Here is a 21981-nt window from a genome sequence, read left to right as displayed (position 1 = left end):
TTAGTTGCAATTCTAGTAGTTTTAAAACAAAAACATATATTAAACTGACAACAAAATGTGAAGTGGGAAAAGTAATCCTTTAGAGAAAACAGCCTGGGAACTGAGACCCTGGTCTAATGGAGTTCATTGTAATCAAAAAGTAATTAATATGGAGTTATGGGGCAGTAGTCTGTCGGCCATTGAAAATGTTTACTCTGATCTTCTTCTGATCTTGATTCATTTATTGATATTTTTATTGATTGAATTCCATTTCGTACAGAGTTAGGTAACGGGCAATGTTTCTGAATAAAGACTAATGAAAAGAAGATATACATTACTTTATTACCTTCGTTTTTAATATTATATACATAATGGACTGACTTACTATAAGTAATTATAACAATAAAGTGTTAGAGAAACATAGGATATTTCACAATACATACAATGAACGGAAATGTGGGTATAGAACAGGTATAATAGTATTATACAATGAGCCTATAATGGTATAGCTCGCGCAAGGAACGATTACCGAAAAGCAATGATGGCGTCGCTGTCTGTTTTGACGTGTGTATGTAAAAAACAGCGTAAACGACATTTCATACAAGTTGAGAGGATGCGAAAGCATTTATTTCACTTTACGCTGTCGCTGACGAACTCAGAGAAAGTAGAAGGGGAAAGAAATGCTTTCAAATCCTCTCAACTTGTATGAAATGGCGTTTAGGCACGCGGAGAGGGGGAGAGGTGCGGCCGATGGAAGTACTGTCTCTTCCAAGAAGATGAACAGATGTGGACATCGCTGTGGAAATAAAGAACGTAGCAAGAGAAAAATTCGAAGCTAATTAAGCGCGCAACATACGTTTACGAATTAAATAATAATACCGTGCGATATAAGACACGAATTCACATGCAATGGAACAAACTGAAGTCGTAATGTAACTATCACAACGCAAGGCTGATTCTATCGATGACATTTCTCTTCCGACTGTACCCTTAAATATTATTCAAACTATCTCCTTACCTTTCCTCTCGCCCTCTCTTCCTTATCGCATTGTTTCATTCGCATTCCTGCCGTCGGTATTCCCTGCTTGCGAGACCTATAGTAATTAAGGCGTGAGTATGCTTATGAAAGAATGACCATGAGTGTATGCAGCGTGTTCCCGAGTAGTGCAATATATGGCAAACACGGAGCACTTTTGTGTCGACGCAGTAGGCTATTGATTATTATTATTATTTTTTTTTTTTTGCAGGACTTTGGTTTGGAAATTTTAACCTCAAATCAACACACATTAAAATACAGGAATTAACTCAATTCATTGGAATATTAAAAGTGCCTGCCATTTTGGATTGCTCTTTCAAGGCTTGTGGGTTGTTATGCGTACGATATTAATAAATATCGCATATGCTTAGTTGGAAATAGATAGCTGCAATGACATAATGAATAGCAGCACTTTAGTGTAGGCCTATGTCACTAATGTATAGTTAGGTCACATATAATGAGCGTATTTTAGTATGGTAGAATAAAAAAATATATTCTAATGATATGATGTGCATATCAAATTGAGAACAGTTAAATAATAACAATACATGCTACTATTACGAATAGTACAAAGTAACCTAAAACTCTAGAAATTTAGCTAACAAAGCTTATGAGCTAACAATTCGCAAAATTAAGCTTGCTCAATGAGGTAAATATGTAAGGATACACAATAGTAGTACTTACTGTAGGCTATATAGTGTATTATACATAGGCTAATTTTACGCAAATTACACCAAAAGGTTTCAAAGTAATTTCTGCAAACAATACCGAAGGAAAGTTATAATTCACCGGAAGAAAACATGTTACACAACTTGAAAGCTACTCTGGAACATATGACAAGGAAAATAAAGGAACCGCTTACCTCCAATTAAGAGTGAATCGGTTTTTAGGATCAGTTGTACATGTATAAAGAATTAACCTCAGATTAAACGTCAAATTAATCTTCAGTTACACTTAACTGCGAATTTTTGGTTGTATAAATACTAACTTCAGGTTATTTCGTCTTAACTTTAAGTTACAATAAATATAACTAACGAATTTTCTCAAGTTCATCATATTAACTGAAGTTTAGAGAAAATATTTCCGGAAGAAAATAAGCAAAATGTTCCTCCTGACTAGTAAAATGGTGAGTGAAGTATATTTTTATTTTATTTAGACAAACCATGATCAAACAATGGCCAATGTAAATTTTTAAGTTCCAGCTGTAGTGAAATGATGTTATACACAATTTTAATATTATTTATAGATTAGGTTAAATTACAGATTAATATATTTTCCGATTTATGATATATGATATCTCATCTGATGACTGTATTATATTTCGCCGTACTCCTCGTGTTTTTCACGAGCGAGGAAATCCGTTCATTGAAGTCTATAATAATCAATTTAAAAAGAGTTTTCGGTTACCGAAATTTGTAGTGGTAGAACTTGAATAAAGGTTCCTCAGTTACAACCACAAACAAAATGGAATCATGCTCTAAACGCAAATGTTCATTATCCTTTTCACACGTTTTCATGTTATACAGTTATTGCATTCGTCAAAATTAGGAAATTCGCTTCACTCGTTCCCTAAAAATTCACTCATGCCATAAAGTATGACATTGTAAACTTGTTTCATAAAATCCTGTAAAAGATTGTGAAGTTTATTATTCAGCAGAAGTGAGGTTATAAATATTAGCCTATTACTGAAAAATGTTAGTCTATATCTATTAAAAAATAAACATTGTTTAAAGGCTGTGGAGTTTATTTAGCAGAAGTGAGGTTATGGATATCAGTAATGAGAAATATTAACCTACATCCGAAATACAAAATGTCTATTATTGTTTTTCATTTAAAAATAACACGCATGAAAATGTTAATAAGCTAATTTAATAAATTTCGGGTTTATAAAATAAATGTGCAATTAAAAAAATGTATACCTTACGGAATAATTAATATTTAATGTGTGCCGCTTGTATAATTGTAAAGATATTCCATCTCTCGTTTTCATTTGGTCGTGAAATAATGCAAATAAATCAGACATCAGTCCAGTGTGTGGTGTGGGAGGATATACAATATAATACAGAAAATTATACTTCTAGCATTGAATTCAGTTACAATTTCTTTCCACTATTTATTTTCTATAATGTTTATATATTTCAACAGAACTGTATCTAACAGTTCGCCCCTTTTTCGTTTGCGAAAAATTTGTAGATCATTGTTTCTTTGTTACATTCCCATCCATAATTTACTCGTCCGTGCAGTCACTACACTATCAAGGGCTGCTGGAAACTTGATCGGTATTATCCGACGGACAAACGAATTTCGTAATTAATTTATTTTGCTGTGTTGCAACGTCCACTTTCCTGAACTCAGATTAGATTTAAACTAGATTACATTTTCTGAATCTGGTTTTAAATTAATATCCAGTCATCTATCTTTATACAACCGGTCCTAAGTGTTTTACTGATGAATTCTCTCTTAAACGTTCAAATGCATATCAGATAGGATAACATCAGAAACTTTAATGAGAATAGAAAGGTTTTCAGAGGTAGCGCGATAAAGCCTACGTATTGGAAAACCAAAGGTTGCGGACAGCGATAAAGATTAAGGGCTACTCATACATGTGGCGGGCAACAGATTTCTACGCCAAAATTTTCTTGAATGTGAGCGGTATCTCTGTTCTTGTTTGCAGCAGAAAGGTGCGCTTGTCGTAGATTAGTGGAATGGGAGTATCCTTGGATGGGGTTACCTCGTAGTTCATCAGGACGTTGGATAACGCCACTTTCACTTGTAGCAGCCCGAATCGCATCCCTGAAATCACAAACGTACCTTCAGTGGCTCTTGAAGTAATTTTATATTTTGATAACATAGACATATTTCATAAGAGTACAATAAAAACATTTCGCTTATATTTTAGCGATGATATAGGTCATTCGCTGTCTCGTGAAACTTACCTACACGCCAGGGGAAGAAGAAATTGAACTGGAAAGCTTCCCTTCCTCGCTGTGCTTCCACTTGCAGCTAGCTTGTTCATTTACCCCCACTATAAGATTCTTACCTATTCCGCACGCATGCAATCTGGTTTCACGAGCTAACGAATGACCTATACGTGCAGGATAGCGCCACGTAGCATCTTTGGCACTGCTGCAAATAAAACATAAGACAATAGTATGTGCGAAATGAATAAAAATGTACGATTATATGTTTCTATGTGTTGGTGGTGAGCCCGTCAATAATGTACATTGCCTAGTTCTCTATAGTACTAAATTTACATACACCATATAACGTAATATACAGGCTTTAAGGAGTATAAGTGCCATTATTTTGACTGATGATTGTTCATGTCATAAGGAAGAAAAATGTCCTTACAAATTTTTTCTAATTGCAATATTTAACTAATAATTAACGTTTACAATACAAGACGTTTGGCAACGTTGCTGGATGGGAAGGAGGGGGTTTATAAGTACACAGTATAACTCAAGCGGGTACAGAAATACGGGTACTAAACAGATGCTCTGTTCTAATGCAGGAGCGGACCATCATAATACTGTTGTTTACATAAAAAGAGCAGAAAATACAAACTTTCAATCTCATTAGTAGAACATTATAGTAAATTTACAGTTTATGTAACAATATTCCTCCATTTTTATTGTACGTCTAAAAAAAGCAATAATGGTTTTCTGCACAAAATCACATGAACTGTTTTTCTAATGCAAAATTTTAACCTCTCCCGTAAAGCAGTATCATTTTTGAACAAATTTCTGATTGTGTGATTTTCGAAACGGCGTAAGAGACTCCTAATTTCTAAAAAAAAGTTCAGAAACTGCTACAAAAGTTCGCCGATTGGGTAATCTTCTTTGAGGAAAATATTGACGGTACATCCTTCTTGCCTCACTTGAATTACGACGACTTTCTCCATAATTTAATAACATACATATGATATTCCGAAATTGTAAATGACATTGTAAGTTGTTTATCGAATACCTGGTACCGAACTGTCATCCGCTCGGCAGTAAACCTATGGACAGGGAGTTTGAACTCAGCTGACTCGTACTTCCGTCTGTGCAGAGTACTGCCTGCTGAACACGTTGCCACGCCTCTCACGCCAGAATATTAACAAATTTAAGCATGCATTATTATTTAATTTCACGAAAACGTAATACAACACACAAATATTCATTTGAACTAATATTAACTCTCTGCTAGATGTAATTGTTTTCGTAATTTTACTAAAGATATAAGCAGTATAACGCAAAGAAAATAAGGAAATAAATGTTTTTTCTGGGAAAACTATCAAGTTTTGACCCTACACTGTATGGACATTTTTTTGAACCTGTAGACCGTCCCCGACGATTGTGGAAAGGACGGCACTTACAACCCTTACATCCTGTATGTACTACAGATATTTCATTACAATACCAATCTAAAGGACACCGTGATAGAGGAAAACTTAAACAACGATGCTCAAATCAAGAGCATCTTGAGACATAGGAACAGGCTCAAATGAACCTAAATATAAACTTTTCATGATGATAATGAGTTAAATTTTTAATTCATGTTGTCACTTCTATATTATTCAAGTTGTGATTGTTCTTTACGCTTGTCGGGGATATTGGGTAATCTAAATCTTATATTAGTGATGACGAACTTTCTCATGTTATGAAGCCCCTTATGTATGTATTTATTTACACTGCAAGTGGGCAAGCACCCGGTGGCAGTGGTATATACAATATTAACAATACACAGTTAAAATGATAAGCAATACACAATAAAATTTACAATACATAATACAATTTACAACACATATACAATTTTATGCACAATACAATAAGAATACACAATAATAATAAAACATAAAATAAAACACTTACTTTTACAACACAACCTATATAATTATGTATAGGTCCTACATAAGTTTCAATAGTCTTTCACTTTACTCTCATCTCATTCCCTGTAGTGGCACTATGACGCATTTCACTGACACTTTAGCACACATTTCACTGACACTCTGTAACACATTTCACTGACACTATAGAACACATTTCATTGACGCTATAAATTATCACTGATCGGAACTGTTCCCTGCACTGTAAAACCATAACTTCACTGACTCACCTCGCTTCACTGATACAACAGTTCAAATAAGTCAAATAATTGCATTCTTATGCATACTTATAAACAAAACTACATTTAAACTAAACATTTCTAGTCTAAGGCCCTCTTACACGCTATTTTTAAATAATTTACAATTCAAACCAAGGAAGTAAACTCGTAAGGCTAGATAAATACATGTCACCTTAAAAAATTAAATGTTGAATGTCACCTTAATTTTAATTTTCACTTTATACACAACTCTTTAAATTATTCTTGAATCTCCTTAAGGAAGGACAGCCCTCAAAGACCGCTGCAGGTAGGTCATTCCAATCATTTATAGTTCTGTTTAAAAATGAGAATTTACCTCCATCCGCTTTCTGTTTCCTACATTTGATTTTAAAATCATGATCGTTCCTACCATAGTACGTTGGCTTTTCTAACCGAGCCGTTATGTCTACCCATGCTTTCTGACCTAGATGTGCTCTATACAGTGATGTTATTCTAGTTTTCCTACGTCTGTTTTCCAAAGTTTCCCATTTAAGTTCTTTTATCGTATCGTTCCCATCTTCTCTTTTACCTTTAACAAATTTAGCTGCCCTATACTGGATTCTTTCTAAGGAATTTATCTGATATATTCTATAGGGATCCCAACACGTAGTTCCGTATTCCATTAACGGTCGCACTAATGTTAGATATGCTATTTCCCTCGATTTGGGGCTAGCCTTTCTCAAGATTCTCATAATAAAGTGAAGTGCCCTCCATGCTTTGCCTGTAACATTATCAACATGCTCTCCCCAAGAAAGTCTGGAGTTTAAATACACTCCTAGGTATTTACAACATTGTTCTTGCGGAATTACAACACCACTGAATTCGTAATTAAGACTAGTTTCCTCTCGGGTTTTACAAAATGTTATAGATTTACTTTTAGAACCATTTATTTTCATCCTATGCTTTAACGCCCAGTTGTAAATGTTATTCAAGTCTGTTTGAATAGCATCTACATCTGAATTATTTCTAATCTTTCTATAGATAATGCAGTCGTCTGCAAATAGCCTCACATTTGATGTAATATCCTGGCATAGGTCATTTACGTATATTATATATTATGTAACGGGAGTTTTTCACTGCGCGACAAATCAGAAAAAAAATATAATATAATGCGGTCGTGTTAGGATATTAGGGAAAATATGAGTGAAACACATAATTTAAAACGAAGGACGAGTGTAAGACCATATAACATTTTTGTTGTTGTTTAATTTTTGGAGTTCAAAATTAATGGGAAGGGAGTCTGTTAGATATCATACAATATTTGAAACTGCTTGCCACCATCCGAAATTCTTGTTCTATATTGATTTAATCAAGATACCTGCTTTTTATCACAGAGACGGCCAAAATTTCAGAGTCTCAAAGGTATTACATCGCAAATGGCACTAATATTGTTTGGGTTTAGCTCTTCGTGGTGGATTAATCTTGGTTGAACGAGGATTGACTGACTTCCCTTCCTGTCAATCAGCGCTCGTTTCTCCTCTTTACTAACATTCAGAATATCCTCTGATTGAGGTTCTGGCTGATATGTACAGCTGTCAAAAGAGAAAGTGATCGCTCTCTAGAAACCAAGTTCCCTTCAGGTATCTCCGCTACAATTCGGAGATAGGCGATGATACATGTTGTTGGACCACGTTGCCTGATATCTATAGTTATAATTACAGTGTTCCCCGTGCTACCACAGTCTAGTAGGCTATATACAGTCACGAAGCTTGAGTTGTGAGGGTGCTAGGAACAGTAGACTGTGCCGGTACTATATCGCATTGTTCTGTAATGAGGCGATAGTAGCGATCCTAGTGGTTAGCAACTATCAATGGATGCATATTTACTACGTATTGAGCTTCGTGACTGTATATACTAGACTATAGTGCTACTGTGATGGTAGCGTTTCGGGCTGGTATTCATGAGGTCGTGCTTTCAAACACAACCTAGTGCTTTTTAAGTTTTCTTGTTTTTAAGAGAGAGAGAGAAAATATTATTGCTCCAGTCTCTTTTATGACTATTTTAGTAATTAGTATCAGATTCATGAATGAACTATGCCATGACTTTAACATTATTTATTAGGCCTATGACATTAAGGCTGCAAACGGAAAGAAAGAAAGAAAGAAAGAAAGAAAGAAAGAAAGAAAGAAAGAAAGAAAGAAAGAAAGAAAGAAAGATTATATTCCCAACAAAAATAACTTTCGTGGCATAAACGAAACAAACTATTTGGTGTCTTCCTTAGAAAATTCAAACAATTGGAGGTTAAGAAAACAAAACAAAAAGTCGCGATTCAATATTTAGTCCATCTCCCTCCCATCTCGATCACATCTTGCAGTGGAGTGGACACGGAATCAACTAGTCATTTCAAATAGTAAAGTTCTCAACCACGGCATTCCAGGCATCCTGGACGAGCTTCCAGGCATCCAGGACGTCTTTGAGGGGGATTGGGTCAATTTTTCCGCATATGGGTTTTTACTTGTGCCCCGTAACTCACAAGCAAACATTCTGATGAGGGCAGAAAAAAAAGCTATTTTTTTTTCTTCCACCATGTTAATAATGTCAAAAGAAGTGCTTATGCAAATTTTGGCCACTCGAACACAATTATAAGGGCCCCCAGAAAGTAAGTTTCCTTGGGCCCGTTTACAGAAAGAAAACACAATTTCTTGGGATATTAATTTATTGGAACAGATATAGCAATTGTTACTCTATTTTTTCAACATAATCCCCACTGGAATTGAGACATTTGTCATACCATGGGATCATTTTTTGTATCCTCGTGTCCTAGAAGTCAGCCGCCTGAGATCGGAACCAGCGTTTGACAGCTGTATTCACATCTCTGTCGATTCTATGATATGACAAATATCTCAATTCCGGTGGGGATTATGTTGAAAAATAGCTCAACAATTGCTGTGTCTGTTCCAATAAATTTTTCCAATGTATTCTTTCTGTTAGCGGCCCTTGGCGAACTCGTTTTTTACAACTCGTAATTACAGTGGAGTGGCCAAAATTTGTATAAACACTTCTTTTCACATTATTAACATGGTGAAAGAAAAAAAAATAACTTTTTTATCTGCCCCCACCAGAATGTTTGCTTGTTAGTCGGAAGAACGTTCGAATTTTGATGTCAACGTCTCAGGTTGAAATCTTGGTCACTCTTTTTCATTTTATTGTGTTAAAGGATAGTATACTGTAATAATATACTGTGTCCCGCTTAGAGAGATCGAGAAATAAATGCTCACGACTTACAGTAAAACCTATTAAGATATCGTTGAGATTTACATCTGACAAGATAGAGAAACTGTTGAAGTTTACGCAACAAAGTTTGAAAACAGCTGTATGCGTTACTTTCGTTTGTTTGTTGCTAAAACAAGCTTGGCGCCATTTTGTAGGAAAACACGCCATGGTCAACATATGCACACCACAACAGAAAGTTCAGTGTGTGCTATGGCGAGCAGAAGAAAAATCTGCTACGCGAGTACAACGCCATATTCTTCGTACATGGATCGATGGATCTGAAGACAAGGGCTCATTTCCTGGCCAACCAGGTCACCCGATCTGACCCCCTTGGACTTTTTTTTCTGGGGCTTCGTGAAGGATGCTGTGTACCAAAGAGGAAGACTTTGGAAGAATTGAGGCAACGCATCACAAATGCAGCTGCGCTAGTGACCACAAATGCTACACAACACTTGACGGGAGATTGAATACCACTTAGATGTCTGCAGAGCAATTCAAGTAGCAAACATCGAGATGCATTGAGCATTCTGCGAAGCTCGGAGAGTTTTTACATCAAGTTATGTAAAAAGGTATGCTAATAAACCATTATTTAAAATTGAAGTTATCACTTATTTCTCGATTCCTCTAAGCGGAACACGGTATATAAGAAGAAAAACTAACACTACTGTTATGCAACTATATTTTTTCAACTCTAACATTAAATTTATATGACTTATATCGCTAAAGAATGGTAATAGAATATTAATGATAGCTTGAATATTATTTATATCGCTAAAGTACGATAACAGAATATAAATAACTTGAATATTATTTATATCATTAACAAACGATAACAAAATAAAGTGATAACTAAAATATTATTTATAATGCTAAAGAACGATAACAGAATATAAATGATAACGTGAATATTATTTATATCGATAAAGATCGATATCAAAATAAAATGATAACTTAAATATTGTTTATAACGCTAAAGAACGATATCAGAGTGTAAATGATAACTTGAATATTATTTATATCACTAAAGAACGATAACAGAATATAAGTGATAACTTGAATATTATTTATATCGCTAAGGAACAATAACAGAATACAAATAGTAACTTGAATATTATTTACATTGCTAAAGATCGATATCAAAATAAAATGATAACTTGAATATTATTTATAACGCTAAAGGACGATAACAGAGTATAAATGATAACTTGAATGTTATTTATATCGCTAAAGAACAACAGAATAAAATAACTTGAACAAAGCTCGAACTCACAACCTTCGAATCAATTAGCGAACACATTATCGCTCCTCTACGAGACGCAGATGTAAATGACTCCTGCTTAAACATCTTAGTTCTGAAACTGCTTCTATAAGCGCATACATCATCATTATCCGAAGTGGTTTTAGAAAATATTCGCTGTTCACGAGTGCGGCTGTATTTCTATTATCAGGCAGTACAGCTCACTCGACGATATGTGTCACAGGCAGACCAATTGTTTGTATGCGACTGAAGTCTGACTAGTTTCATATCTAGCTAGTCGGCGATGTAATGCAGTGGAGGGGGAAAGGAACTGGCCACCCTACCCCATTATCTCATGGCCTAGGTGCCTCATAATTGGTGCCTTCTTGGTATCACTTGTGAGGTTCAGACCTGTCTTCGGACAGTTGACTAAACAACAAACAATATTCAGAACTCAGTCCCATTGGCTGCTGATTTCTTCTTCGTCAGACTTAGTTTCGAAACTTTCAAGAACTGTAACTAGTATTATCTATAAAGACAGGCAATTCGAATGTGATATTTAATTTCGTATAATTTTCGGACTTAGAAATAAGTGGATAATTCAGAGAGTCGACTACGCTCGCCACTAATCACCAAATCTTAAAGCAAAAATTGGACTTAAATAAAAAACTAAAGATCATATACAATGAAAAAAAAAGTAAAAACCCGTACCGAGCCATGTCAAACTAAAGAGAATCAAATTGTTAGTAAAATTCGTGAGTACATTCTTTAAGAATGCACTGCATTAGTGAAGTGCAAGATTTACGGAGTAGGTCTACAATGACGCATTTTTAATAAAGTAAAAGAAAATACATGATAAAGCGTCCACTTTTATAACCCTACCAGGCAATGGCGACATAACCCAGTGGTACCACCGGCATTTTTTACTACGAATAAAAGCGATGTTATGTATCAAAAAACATATATGCAAGTCGTACTAAATGCCTGAACAAACCAAACCTAACCTGTCATGGCGCGTTTTCTCGAAAAACAATTTACTTAGACCTAATTGATTTTATCAACAGTAATCTCCCTAGAGGTTTTGATTTATCTAGAGAAAATCAAAACTCGAGTGGGATTTAATTGACTATTACACGATTAGAAGAAAGTATATAAAGGTTAGAAGTAACAAAGTACTCCAATAATTACAATAAAATATTAATTGACTTACGAAAATACAACTGTCTTCAAATGTATTATTGTACCATCTCAACATTACGCTAGATGGCAGTAGTGTGTTATGATTAGCTGGTTTTTTGTTATCAGTTGTGCCGACTATGGAATCTTCATTGAACTCTGTGGACGGTTACTAGTCAAGAAGGCTTTGTTGATTCAGTTTCATTTTTATTAAAACATTTGCATTTCACTGCAATCATCCGGATCCCAGTAATCAACGTCATTTGACAGATGATTTTCAATAAATCTTAGTATTAAACAATCTCTAATACGTAACTATCCATAATATCATATAGCAGAAGCTATAACAAACATAACCTAAATAATATAAACGAGTGTTAGAAAAGTTTTAATTAGGGATGATGAAATAAACAAGAAACGTTTTAATTAACGATGATGAAATAAAAAATAAACATGAATAATTTTAAAAGAAATAATTATAGAAAGTACAATTTTAAAATTTGAATGTTTTAGTGGTTGGTTAAAAAATGTTATGTTTTATTTAACGACGCTCGCAACTGTAGAGGTTACATCGCCGTCGCCGGATGTGCCGGAATTTTGTCCCGCAGGAGTTCTTTTACATGCCAGTAAATCTACTTACACGAGCCTGTCGCATTTAAGCACACTTAAATGCCATCGACCTGGCCCGGGATCGAACCCGCAACCTTGGGCTTAGTGGTTGGTGGTTCAGTTGATGTTATATTGGACGTGTACGTAAAAGAAGTGAACTCGTTCATGTATATAGTGTATCCCTCAACTTATTCAGGATTTCCGAATGGCGCTCTCCATTTATTTGTAAATCGGGTTTCAGGGAATATGCATAGCTATGACCAGTGATCTTTATTCATTCTTGTTCTTGAATGCCAAATACGAGTCATATTTGAAAGTGCTGTGCATCGACTGGAGTGGTTTGTAATTTTCTGTTTTTTGACGTCCAGACCAGTGCAGTTTGAAATGTTGGCAAAACAAAGGAACAAATGCAAGGGTAGTGATAAAATAAACAAATGCTAGGGACGCGATAAAAATTAAACAAATGCTAGGGACGCGATAAAATTGTGAGATAAGCAGCCATGATTGGTTGAAAGACATCCTTTCGTACCGTTTTATTGGTGAAAAGTAGTGTGACGTAGTAAAAGTGTAATAGTCAAGGTAAATGTATAATCTATTAAAATTGAGCGGAAAGCAATATAAGTGTTGGGAAGTGGTGCCACATCCCTCATATTCTCCCAATCTTGCTTTCTTAGATTTCCACCTTTTCCGTTCTCTATCCAACAATCTTCAAGGAAACTCCTTCGAAAAACTATCCCAGCATTGGCAGAGAGTCATACAGAGTGTAGGATAATATAACACTGATTAATTTCTGTCTGCTATTCGTCTATAATAAACAATTTTGCTTTCTGTTGTTGGCGTATTAAGTCTGGATACCAGTTAATAGCACTTACCAATGCATATTCGAGGACCTTCTCCGAATGGAAGGTGAGATACTCCGGGGCGTTTTTGTTTGTTCTCCTCTGTGAAGCGCTCCGGGTCGAATTTGTACGGTTCTGGATAGATATCGGGGTTGTGGTGTATTCCCAGCATGGATATGTACACTGGAGTTCCCGCTGGTAGTGTGATTTGTCCTTTTCCAGAAGGATGCGGTATTTGATAGTCCTTGACACAAACTCGGTCAAGAAATCCCAGAACAGGGCGTAGGCGTAGTGTCTCTAAAAATGAGGAAGACATATTCTTATTATTTTGTGTCATATTAAAACAAGTTTTTGTAGGTAATTTTTAGCAACGAAATATCCGCTCTTTCTTCAGATTTCTTCACCCAACATGTCGATTTGAGCTCTTTTAACCAGGAGTAAATATATTGAAAAACGCTTTTTCTTTTTTTTTTTTTTCTGAAACTCATCAATTCCAACATATTGTCATTTGTTAAAATCTATGTAAACATTAATGAATAGTATATTTTTAAAAGGGCATCAGTCAACAGACATATTTTATTGGCAAATTGAAAAAGACTTTTTAAAATGCAAAATAGTGTAATAAAAATAATGTCAATTATGTAAAGTTCTATGATTTCAATTTTGATTCCCAGACGAGAGATTGTAATGCCGTTTTAATTGCTGGTTATTCTAATTAGTACTTAAATATTGAAGACTGATGCTCCATTAAAAGGAATTGAAAAACAGTTACTAGAACTAGATATATTTGCTTATATTTTCCATCCATGTTTCCGAACTAACATAATATTCACTGCACTTATTATAATCGCACTGCCAAATTTTGAAACAATCTACAAAAATATTCATTATTTACACTCCATTCACTCATCTTCTTGGTTTTCATTGTTTACAGGTCACTTCAAAATCTTTTTATAGAATTCTAGGTGTTCTCCAAACACATAAGTTTTTCCAAATCTTTAATTTCACGAAACGAAATTTATAAAACCCTTGCCCGACCTATCTTATGGATCCGTGGCTTGGACCATAAAACACGTGACTGCTCAAGAGATGAAGTTCATGAGACGCTCTGCAAGCGTCATAAAATGGAAACACAAAAGAAATTATATCTTGAAACAACTCATAACCGAACCAATATTACAATTTGTAAACAGTCAAAGAAAAAACTGGGAAAATCATGTCAGAAGGATGGATAGAACACGCTTCCCGAAACAAATCCTGCAATATGCTCCTCGTGGAAGAAGAGCCGTTCCCAATATGAGCAAATGCTGGGTAACTTTCGGTGCTGGACCCCGGACTCATTTCACCGGCATTATCACCTTCATCTCATTCAGACACTAAATAACCAAAGATGTTGATAAAGCGTCGTAAAATAACCTACTAAAATAAAAAAAGAAGAAGAGCCGTTGGTCGCCCATCTAAGAGATGGACTGATGTGAGAACATAACAGACCATCTGGTCTAAAACAAGTTTTGGATTATGATGATGATGATTATGATGATATTAAGTATGTATGTATGTATGCATGAATGTATGTATGTTTGTATCCAATGTCTACCGACTTCAATTTATGTGATTCGGGTTCCGCATTTTGCAGATAGATGGCAGAACTGTGACCCATTTTCTAGCTGTACACCATTTCGGCGGGCCACACTGTACATGATGTGTATCTGTGGAGAGTTATATCGTGTACTAGGATGAGTGTATGTGTAAGTTTTCGTGTAAGTGTAATGTCTGGAATGAGTGATGATGATGATGATAAGGAAGGGAGAAGGGGAAACCCGGTGCCGGCACGTAGCCTACTCCTGTCGAATAGCACGAAGGGGGCGACCAGGCTTAACGTCCCCGTCCGACGGACGAATCACTATCAACAGTGACATATGCCTTCTCTTCTCTGCGGAGAGATTTGGGGTTTAACCCAGGCATATTGGTGAACAATCTAGTGATTAGAAGTTGTGCACCGCCATCTCTTCTAGTCCCGAGGTAGAAATTTTACATGAAAATTTCTGACCCCGCCGGTAATCGAACCCGGGCCGGCTAGTCTGAAGGCAGACACGCTACCGAGCTAACTCGGCGTTATTATTATTATTATTATTATTATTATTATTATTATTATTATTATTATTATTATTATTATTTCTAGAACTTCTGCTTTCCTAATCCTTCACGTGAGTTATTTTGAAATGTCTCCTTAAATTTAAATTATGATATATATAATGTAATTTATTGTGGTTGAACACAACAAGCCATTTCATTTTATCATATACAGGAAATATTGATGTATATATTTTTTTGCGGAAATGTTAGGGAAAAGGACTCATTTCAACCAGAATGTAATACCACAGTCTAGTATATTATACAGTCACGAAGCTCAAAACGTAATAAATATGCATCCATAGATAGTTGCTAACCACTAGGATCGTTAATATCGCCTCATTGCAGACAATGCGAAATAGTACCCGCACAGTCTATTGTTCCTAGCACCCTCACAACTAAAGCTTCGTGACTGTATATACTGGACTGTGGTAATACTCCTACGACACAAGTACAATTGAAAGGAAAGATATACGTATTGCCCGAAGAGCAACAGTTTCCCATCTATCATCATCATCATCATCATCATCATCATCATCATCGTCATCGTCATCGTCATCAAAACACGTAACTCTGAAGACAGTCGTAATAACTCTGTGAATATCTAAGACAGCGGTGACCAAAACTCGAGCTACAGTAATTACATGCTACAGACAGCCTATGGAGTAAGGAGATGGAGGAAAGGTACTTGGCATGAAAACTACAACCAGTGGTGGTTCCTGTACTAACATCTTGATCATCCCGCGGATAAAAAATCTCTAAGCTTTGCTGTATCAGTAATGTCACTGCTGTCATCAAGAGCCAGTAAATAGTATACGATTTTTCTTGCTTCTTTTTTTAACCTTCCTCTTGAATATAATCAGGAATTTTCTAAATTCTTCCCTCGATACTTGGTCGAGAAATTCGTAGTTTTTCAAAATTAAAAACTTCTTATGGACAAGTTATTTAAGCTATTTCAATCATTACTCTTTTTGAGAAAGTCTGTTCTATTAAAAGGCTTTAGAGCACGAGATATTTCAAACCCCATTAGGTAGCTGACTTCCTTACATATATTTATGTCATCTTTCTCTTCCTGGCTATGATTTAAGAAGTGTGAATTCCTGGCGTTTAACACTTCGTTGGCATATAAAATTGAATCAGTTTTTCTACAATATTATTATTAAATGAATAACTAATAAATAGTTACCCTCATCTAAAGATTAAGAAGATTAAAATTGAGATAAAACCTAATAATTTATCCTTATAGAGAGAAGATCTAAAAATATCAATATTCATGGACGTACAGAAGAATTATTGAAACACATACTTAGTGGTCAGTAATAATAATAATAATAATAATAATAATAATAATAATAATAATAATAATGATAATAATAATAATAATAATAATAATAATAATAATAATAATAATAATAATAATAAATTATTCAGTGTGGCAGTTAATGTTTCTATATACTCCTAATTGAAGGTTGAGCAAAGTAAAATATTACATTTTGTCCTACAGAACAACAAAAAAGTTCTTCTCATTCTTTACGGAACCACCTCTTACTGCTTGTAGAGACAGAGTTTGTAAAGCGACATGAAATCGCCACTGCGTGCCTTCAGTACGTGAATGAAACACACAGCAATGTACAGGAAACTCCTCGTGGCCGTTTGAATGTCTGTGATTATACGATGTAATCACGACACCCGCTTTGGTCACCGCTGATCTAAGAGCTGACGTTAACGCCTGAGGCATGTGTGTGTAGCATTTATAAGGCGACCTGCGGTTAGTAAAACTGTGTTATGCATCACCAGAACTCTTACCCGATATTACCATGTCGAGGTACGTAATTTCCTGAATGGCGTCGTACGTAACCTGGTTGTCATGACGGGCCAGAACTTGGACTATCTCTTCTCGAAGCCGAGCCTGGATGTCCGGTCTGAGAGCCAGCTCGTACAGCGCGAAGGTCAGGGTAGATCCCGAGGACTCGAAACCGCCGAAGTAGAAAGCGAAGCACTGCGCGATGAAAGTGTCGCCGTCGATCTCTGTAACAGTGCACAAGGGATAGTAGTTACTATTTAATCCAGTCTTTTCTGCCACTGTGGTTCAGTGGTGGCGTTCGACTAAAAACTGCTTTAGTCGGTGATCTTGCGTCATGCTGAGACCAATTTCTTGGAAGATATAGGTTGTTGGTTGTTGAAAATTTGAACAATTTGGAATCGAACTCCGGGTTTCTCGAATACAAAGCAAGCACACTAACTACGACATAACCGTGCTATGTCAGCAGCAGCAGCGGTATTAGTAGTAGTAGTAGTAGTAATAGCAGTAGCAGCAGTAGTAGTAGTAATAGCAGTAGCAGTAGTAGTAGTAGTAGTAGTAGTAGTAGTAGTAGTAGTAGTAGTAGTAGTAGTAGTAGTAGTAGTAGTAGTACACTGCTCCGTCGATAGTCTATAGCTACAGGAGAAAGTCAGTGTTCATCTACTTAGATATAACACGCAGAGAAAGTCCCCTGTAATTCAAGCATCATGTTTAAGTAGAGCCAAGAGCAAATTACGTACTTTCGTCTTGGTATAGCATGAAAGTCCAGGAATATTATGGACATCAAAACATCGATCATACGGAAATGGGTATTGAAAGTTGTAAATTCATTATAAAACGTGAATCTGATACAACGATAATACAAATTAATTTTATTTCCTAGAATATATCTATCTATAAATACAATAATAAACAAATAAATGAATGGACGAATGAATGAATGGATGAATGAATGAATGAATTTATTCGTTCATTCATCCATTTATTTATTTGTTCATAAATCAACCAATCAATCAATAAGCAAGCAAACCAAATAAAACTAATAAATAAATACTTACTTATGGCTTTTAAGGAACCCGGAGGTTCATTGCCGCCCTCATATAAGCCCGCCATAGGTCTCTATCCTGAGCAAGATTAATCCAGTCCCTACCATAATATCCCATCTCCCTCAAATCCATTTTAATATTATCCTCCCATCTACATTTCGGCTTCTTCAAAGGTCTTATTCCCAATAAATAAGTACGTAAGTAAATAAATTAATAAATAAATAAACATAATTAAATAAATATACCTTAAATTCTCCAGCTATATCCTTAATATTTGCGTCGTTTTCTAGACGTTGAATAATATTTACTTTGTAAAAATTACTGAGACGTGAACTTTTGTTACATGATGCCTTAACGGTATGCGGGGGCTTGGATTCTCATCACAACAGACCACTTTGTACTTTTGCTGCTTTCTTTAAACTCAAACATATTCTATTAAATCGGCGGAGCTGCGTATTGGTAATGCTGTTAACCCTTACATTACGAAAGGGGCCCAATGGACCCCACTACTACGTATTTTTTAAACGTTATTGAAATCTTGAACCCTCATCTTGTGTTATTTTTTCTATGCCCTAATTGCACTAAGATAAATACAGTATATATTCAAAATAATTCTCTCTTCCCACTTACGGAAATACTATTTAAAAAAATCATTACCAAAATGGACCCCATAGCGTAATAACCCTAGTAACTGAAGCTAGTGTTCACAAAATTTGACTTTACACAGCTGCGGAACACATTGTTGATAGATCCTAGATTATATATACTCAGTTAGCTCGGCCTTATAGGCTTTTACGGTAACAACTTTCGTCTGGTTTACTATGCTGCCATCTCGTTGTTACATAAAGAGTCACGTCATAATTCCCATTTGAATTGCATTAGCGACTGTACTGCCATCTCGTGTTCGTTTACGACGGACAGGTGGCGATCCTGGAAGTTGTTCTCTTCAAAGTGCTGGCGATTTTAACATAGGGTTGAGCTATTAATTACATATATGGTCTAGGATAGATCTCAAGCTGTTTATTGCCCTTTACAGTTATATTTACGGCAGTTTTCCCTTGTGGCGTAGGCCTAAATGTCGACAAACTGGCAAAAGAGTACACGACCGACGTGTGGAGGAATACTTCGGTGGGTCTTCAGATTCTTCTACAACATGGCAGACAGAAGTTGCATAAATGCACTCATCCTTTGGCTCTTGAAGCATCCAGATTGGAAGACTAAGGTGCGACATCATCGACGACATTCTTGTTGGAACTGGGAGACCAATTATTATGTTGCAGAAAGGGCTTCGAATTGCAGCTTCAAGAAGCAATTCGTGTAGCAATGGAAGCTATTGGAGTGAATCAGAACATAATTATCTACAATAATCACGCCACTCCATCAAGGAGGAAGAAAACAGAGGCGTTTGTCACATATGTCCCAGAATAGCAGACAAGAACACAGAATTTAAGTGTGAAAAATGTCACTGTGGGCATGCAAAACTCATTTCATAAAGGGAATTGTAATTCAGTGCGCTAACTGCAATGAAAATTACAACTGATATGGAATGTCAGTTAGTAGCACTGAAAAATGTTCTATTGCTCATTCCGGGCCCAAAATTGATCATGTTTAGTATAAATAAGCCATATAATGTAAAACTGTGTAGTTTACTCTCATATTCAATAAATAAGCACGGGGTCCAAATTGGCCTATGTGCGCTCTCACTACGATCTTTGCCGTTCCATTGAAGGAACATAAGTGAATTTTGAAAGGGAAAGCCGAAAGTGGACGCAACCTAATAGCTACCACATGAGTGAGAGAACTAGCACAACTGAACAGCAAAAAGTCCACACGAATGCTGTATTATTCATGTTACCAGCAGAGAGAAGTAGACAATTTGTCACAGGAACATAAATGTCCTTTTTGCTTTATTTCCATAACGGCTGGAGTTAGGTTCATTTTTCAAAACTATTCTTGGCTGAACCATTAACTTAATGAATTTGTTTCATTTTCTATTAATACCGTATAACTACTCGTAGTTTTGTACGATATTACTTTTGTATTGTTAGTTATTGCCTTTAGTTATTGATTAATAATAAGTTATTACTGATAATACAGAGCGATCCAAAAGTCGCGCACATTAAAATTATAGTGCCTATATTGAGTAGTACAGTTGGAAAGTGCTATCGGCCACCGCTAGATAGCATCATGAATATTAACAAACCTAGACGTCATTGTGATGTGTATGTATACACTGACGCTTGCGGTAGTTCTTTGTTTATTGCTCGACACACATGTCATTTTCCCAAGAGAAACGAGTTTTCATTGTTGAACATAATTTTTCCAGTCTTTCTTATACGCGTGTTGTAGACGAATTTCATAGGAATTATCCGCATGTGGCAGTGTCTAACATTTCGACCATAACGAAATTAATCGCCCGTTTTAGGGAATGTGGATCAGTGCTTCAAGACAATGACGAACGTGACTGTTGGTTCCAGTATGACAGTGCCACATGTTACTCATCTAATAAAACCATGCAGTTTCTGAGCGATTTTTTTGATGAGTGTGTCATTTCTCAAGGAGTATGGCCCTCACGTTTCCCCGATTTAATGACCCCAGATTTCTTCCTGTGCGGTCATCTTAAGGTGCGTACACACTTAGCGAACAACGAACGAACGAACGGCAAACGAATGCATTCGCTGATTGAAATCGGAACGTGTGTCACGTAAACCGATCGTTTGGTTTGCCTTCGGAAGTGATCCGTCGCTTGTCGGTACGTCAAAGGAAGTTGATATTCGTTGTGGGCGGGATTTGCCACTAGCTTGTAGTTCGTAGCAGAACGCAGCGCTTAGTTCAATTTCACCAACAGGATGTCGAAACTGGAGTGGACGGAAGACGCTGTTATAAATCTTATTAATGCATATAGGGAGCAGGAAACTTTATGGAATCCCAAGCATCCTACTTACCACAATAAAGTAAGAAAACATGATGTTTGGGAAGCTATTGGAAATATGTTCAGCTGTAACGTAGGCGAGTCAAACACGTGCAAAATTTGAAAATAATTTTTGTTTATTTATTTTCAGTGGATACATATTTTTTGTTTATTGTAGGGAGCAGAAGTCAAAAAGAAAACTGAGTCCCTACTGACATCATTCCGGAGGGAAAGACAGAAGTCCACAAAAAGATCTGGAAAGAGGAGTGATGAAGTGTACGAGTCAACTTGGTTCGCGTATAAACATATGTCGTTCCTTTTGGACAAATTGACGCCCAGAAAGAAACAAAGCTCCAACCTTGTGCACACAAAATAAATTATTGGCACTGAAAAGTGCCTTTTCGTAAGCATAATGCGCATTCGACAAACACAGACAAATCTCTCTTTTTAGTATTTTAAACTAATTATTGTCAGTGAGGTATCCGTATATTGAAACTTTCCCCTGTCTTGCAGTCGTACCTTAATAAAATCTTCCACTTCCTCAATTATAGCTGTACATACTTCTGGAATAATCCTGGTAATCAGTTGTTTAGACACTTTGAATAAATACATTAAACTTGTATACGAATGTCCTGTAGCAAGATATCGAAATGTTAATGCTAGCCTTTCCTGAATAGGTATTGCTTCTCGTCAGCCTGTGTCTTTCTTGGAAATTTTTAGCTCTATTTTGCACAGTTATATTTCGAAGTCTGTTTCTGAAATGCGACAGAAGTTGTGAAACTGTCTCGATTCCATTCGACGTAAATCATGAAGCAAGTCAGTGCCTCTATATTGATTGCGACTTTCGTAGAGTGGCGTCTGCCACCATCACCTTTTG

The 21981-nt window shown here is 36.0% G+C and overlaps 1 protein-coding gene across 2 annotated transcripts in view; it reads right to left on the bottom strand.

The window, feature by feature from the left end:
• Nucleotides 1–300: 300 nt before the first annotated feature.
• Nucleotides 301–21981, bottom strand: part of LOC138711914 (cytochrome P450 6j1-like) — a 90781-nt gene continuing 69100 nt past the window's right edge. For both annotated transcript variants that reach the window (XM_069843217.1, XM_069843218.1), the window contains 3 exons: nucleotides 17153–17374; nucleotides 13247–13510; nucleotides 301–3808 (listed from right to left, as the gene is read on the bottom strand). In XM_069843217.1, coding sequence (XP_069699318.1) covers nucleotides 3639–3808; nucleotides 13247–13510; nucleotides 17153–17374 — 656 coding nt within the window. In that variant the 3' untranslated portion in view covers nucleotides 301–3638. The remainder of the gene's footprint in view (nucleotides 3809–13246; nucleotides 13511–17152; nucleotides 17375–21981) is intronic.

The sequence above is a fragment of the Periplaneta americana genome, chromosome 13, assembly GCF_040183065.1.
Source record: "Periplaneta americana isolate PAMFEO1 chromosome 13, P.americana_PAMFEO1_priV1, whole genome shotgun sequence".
NCBI classification, from domain to species: Eukaryota; Metazoa; Arthropoda; class Insecta; order Blattodea; family Blattidae; genus Periplaneta; species Periplaneta americana.
The sequence above is the reverse complement of the archived record's forward strand: the minus strand, read 5'-3'. Positions and strand labels throughout refer to the sequence as shown.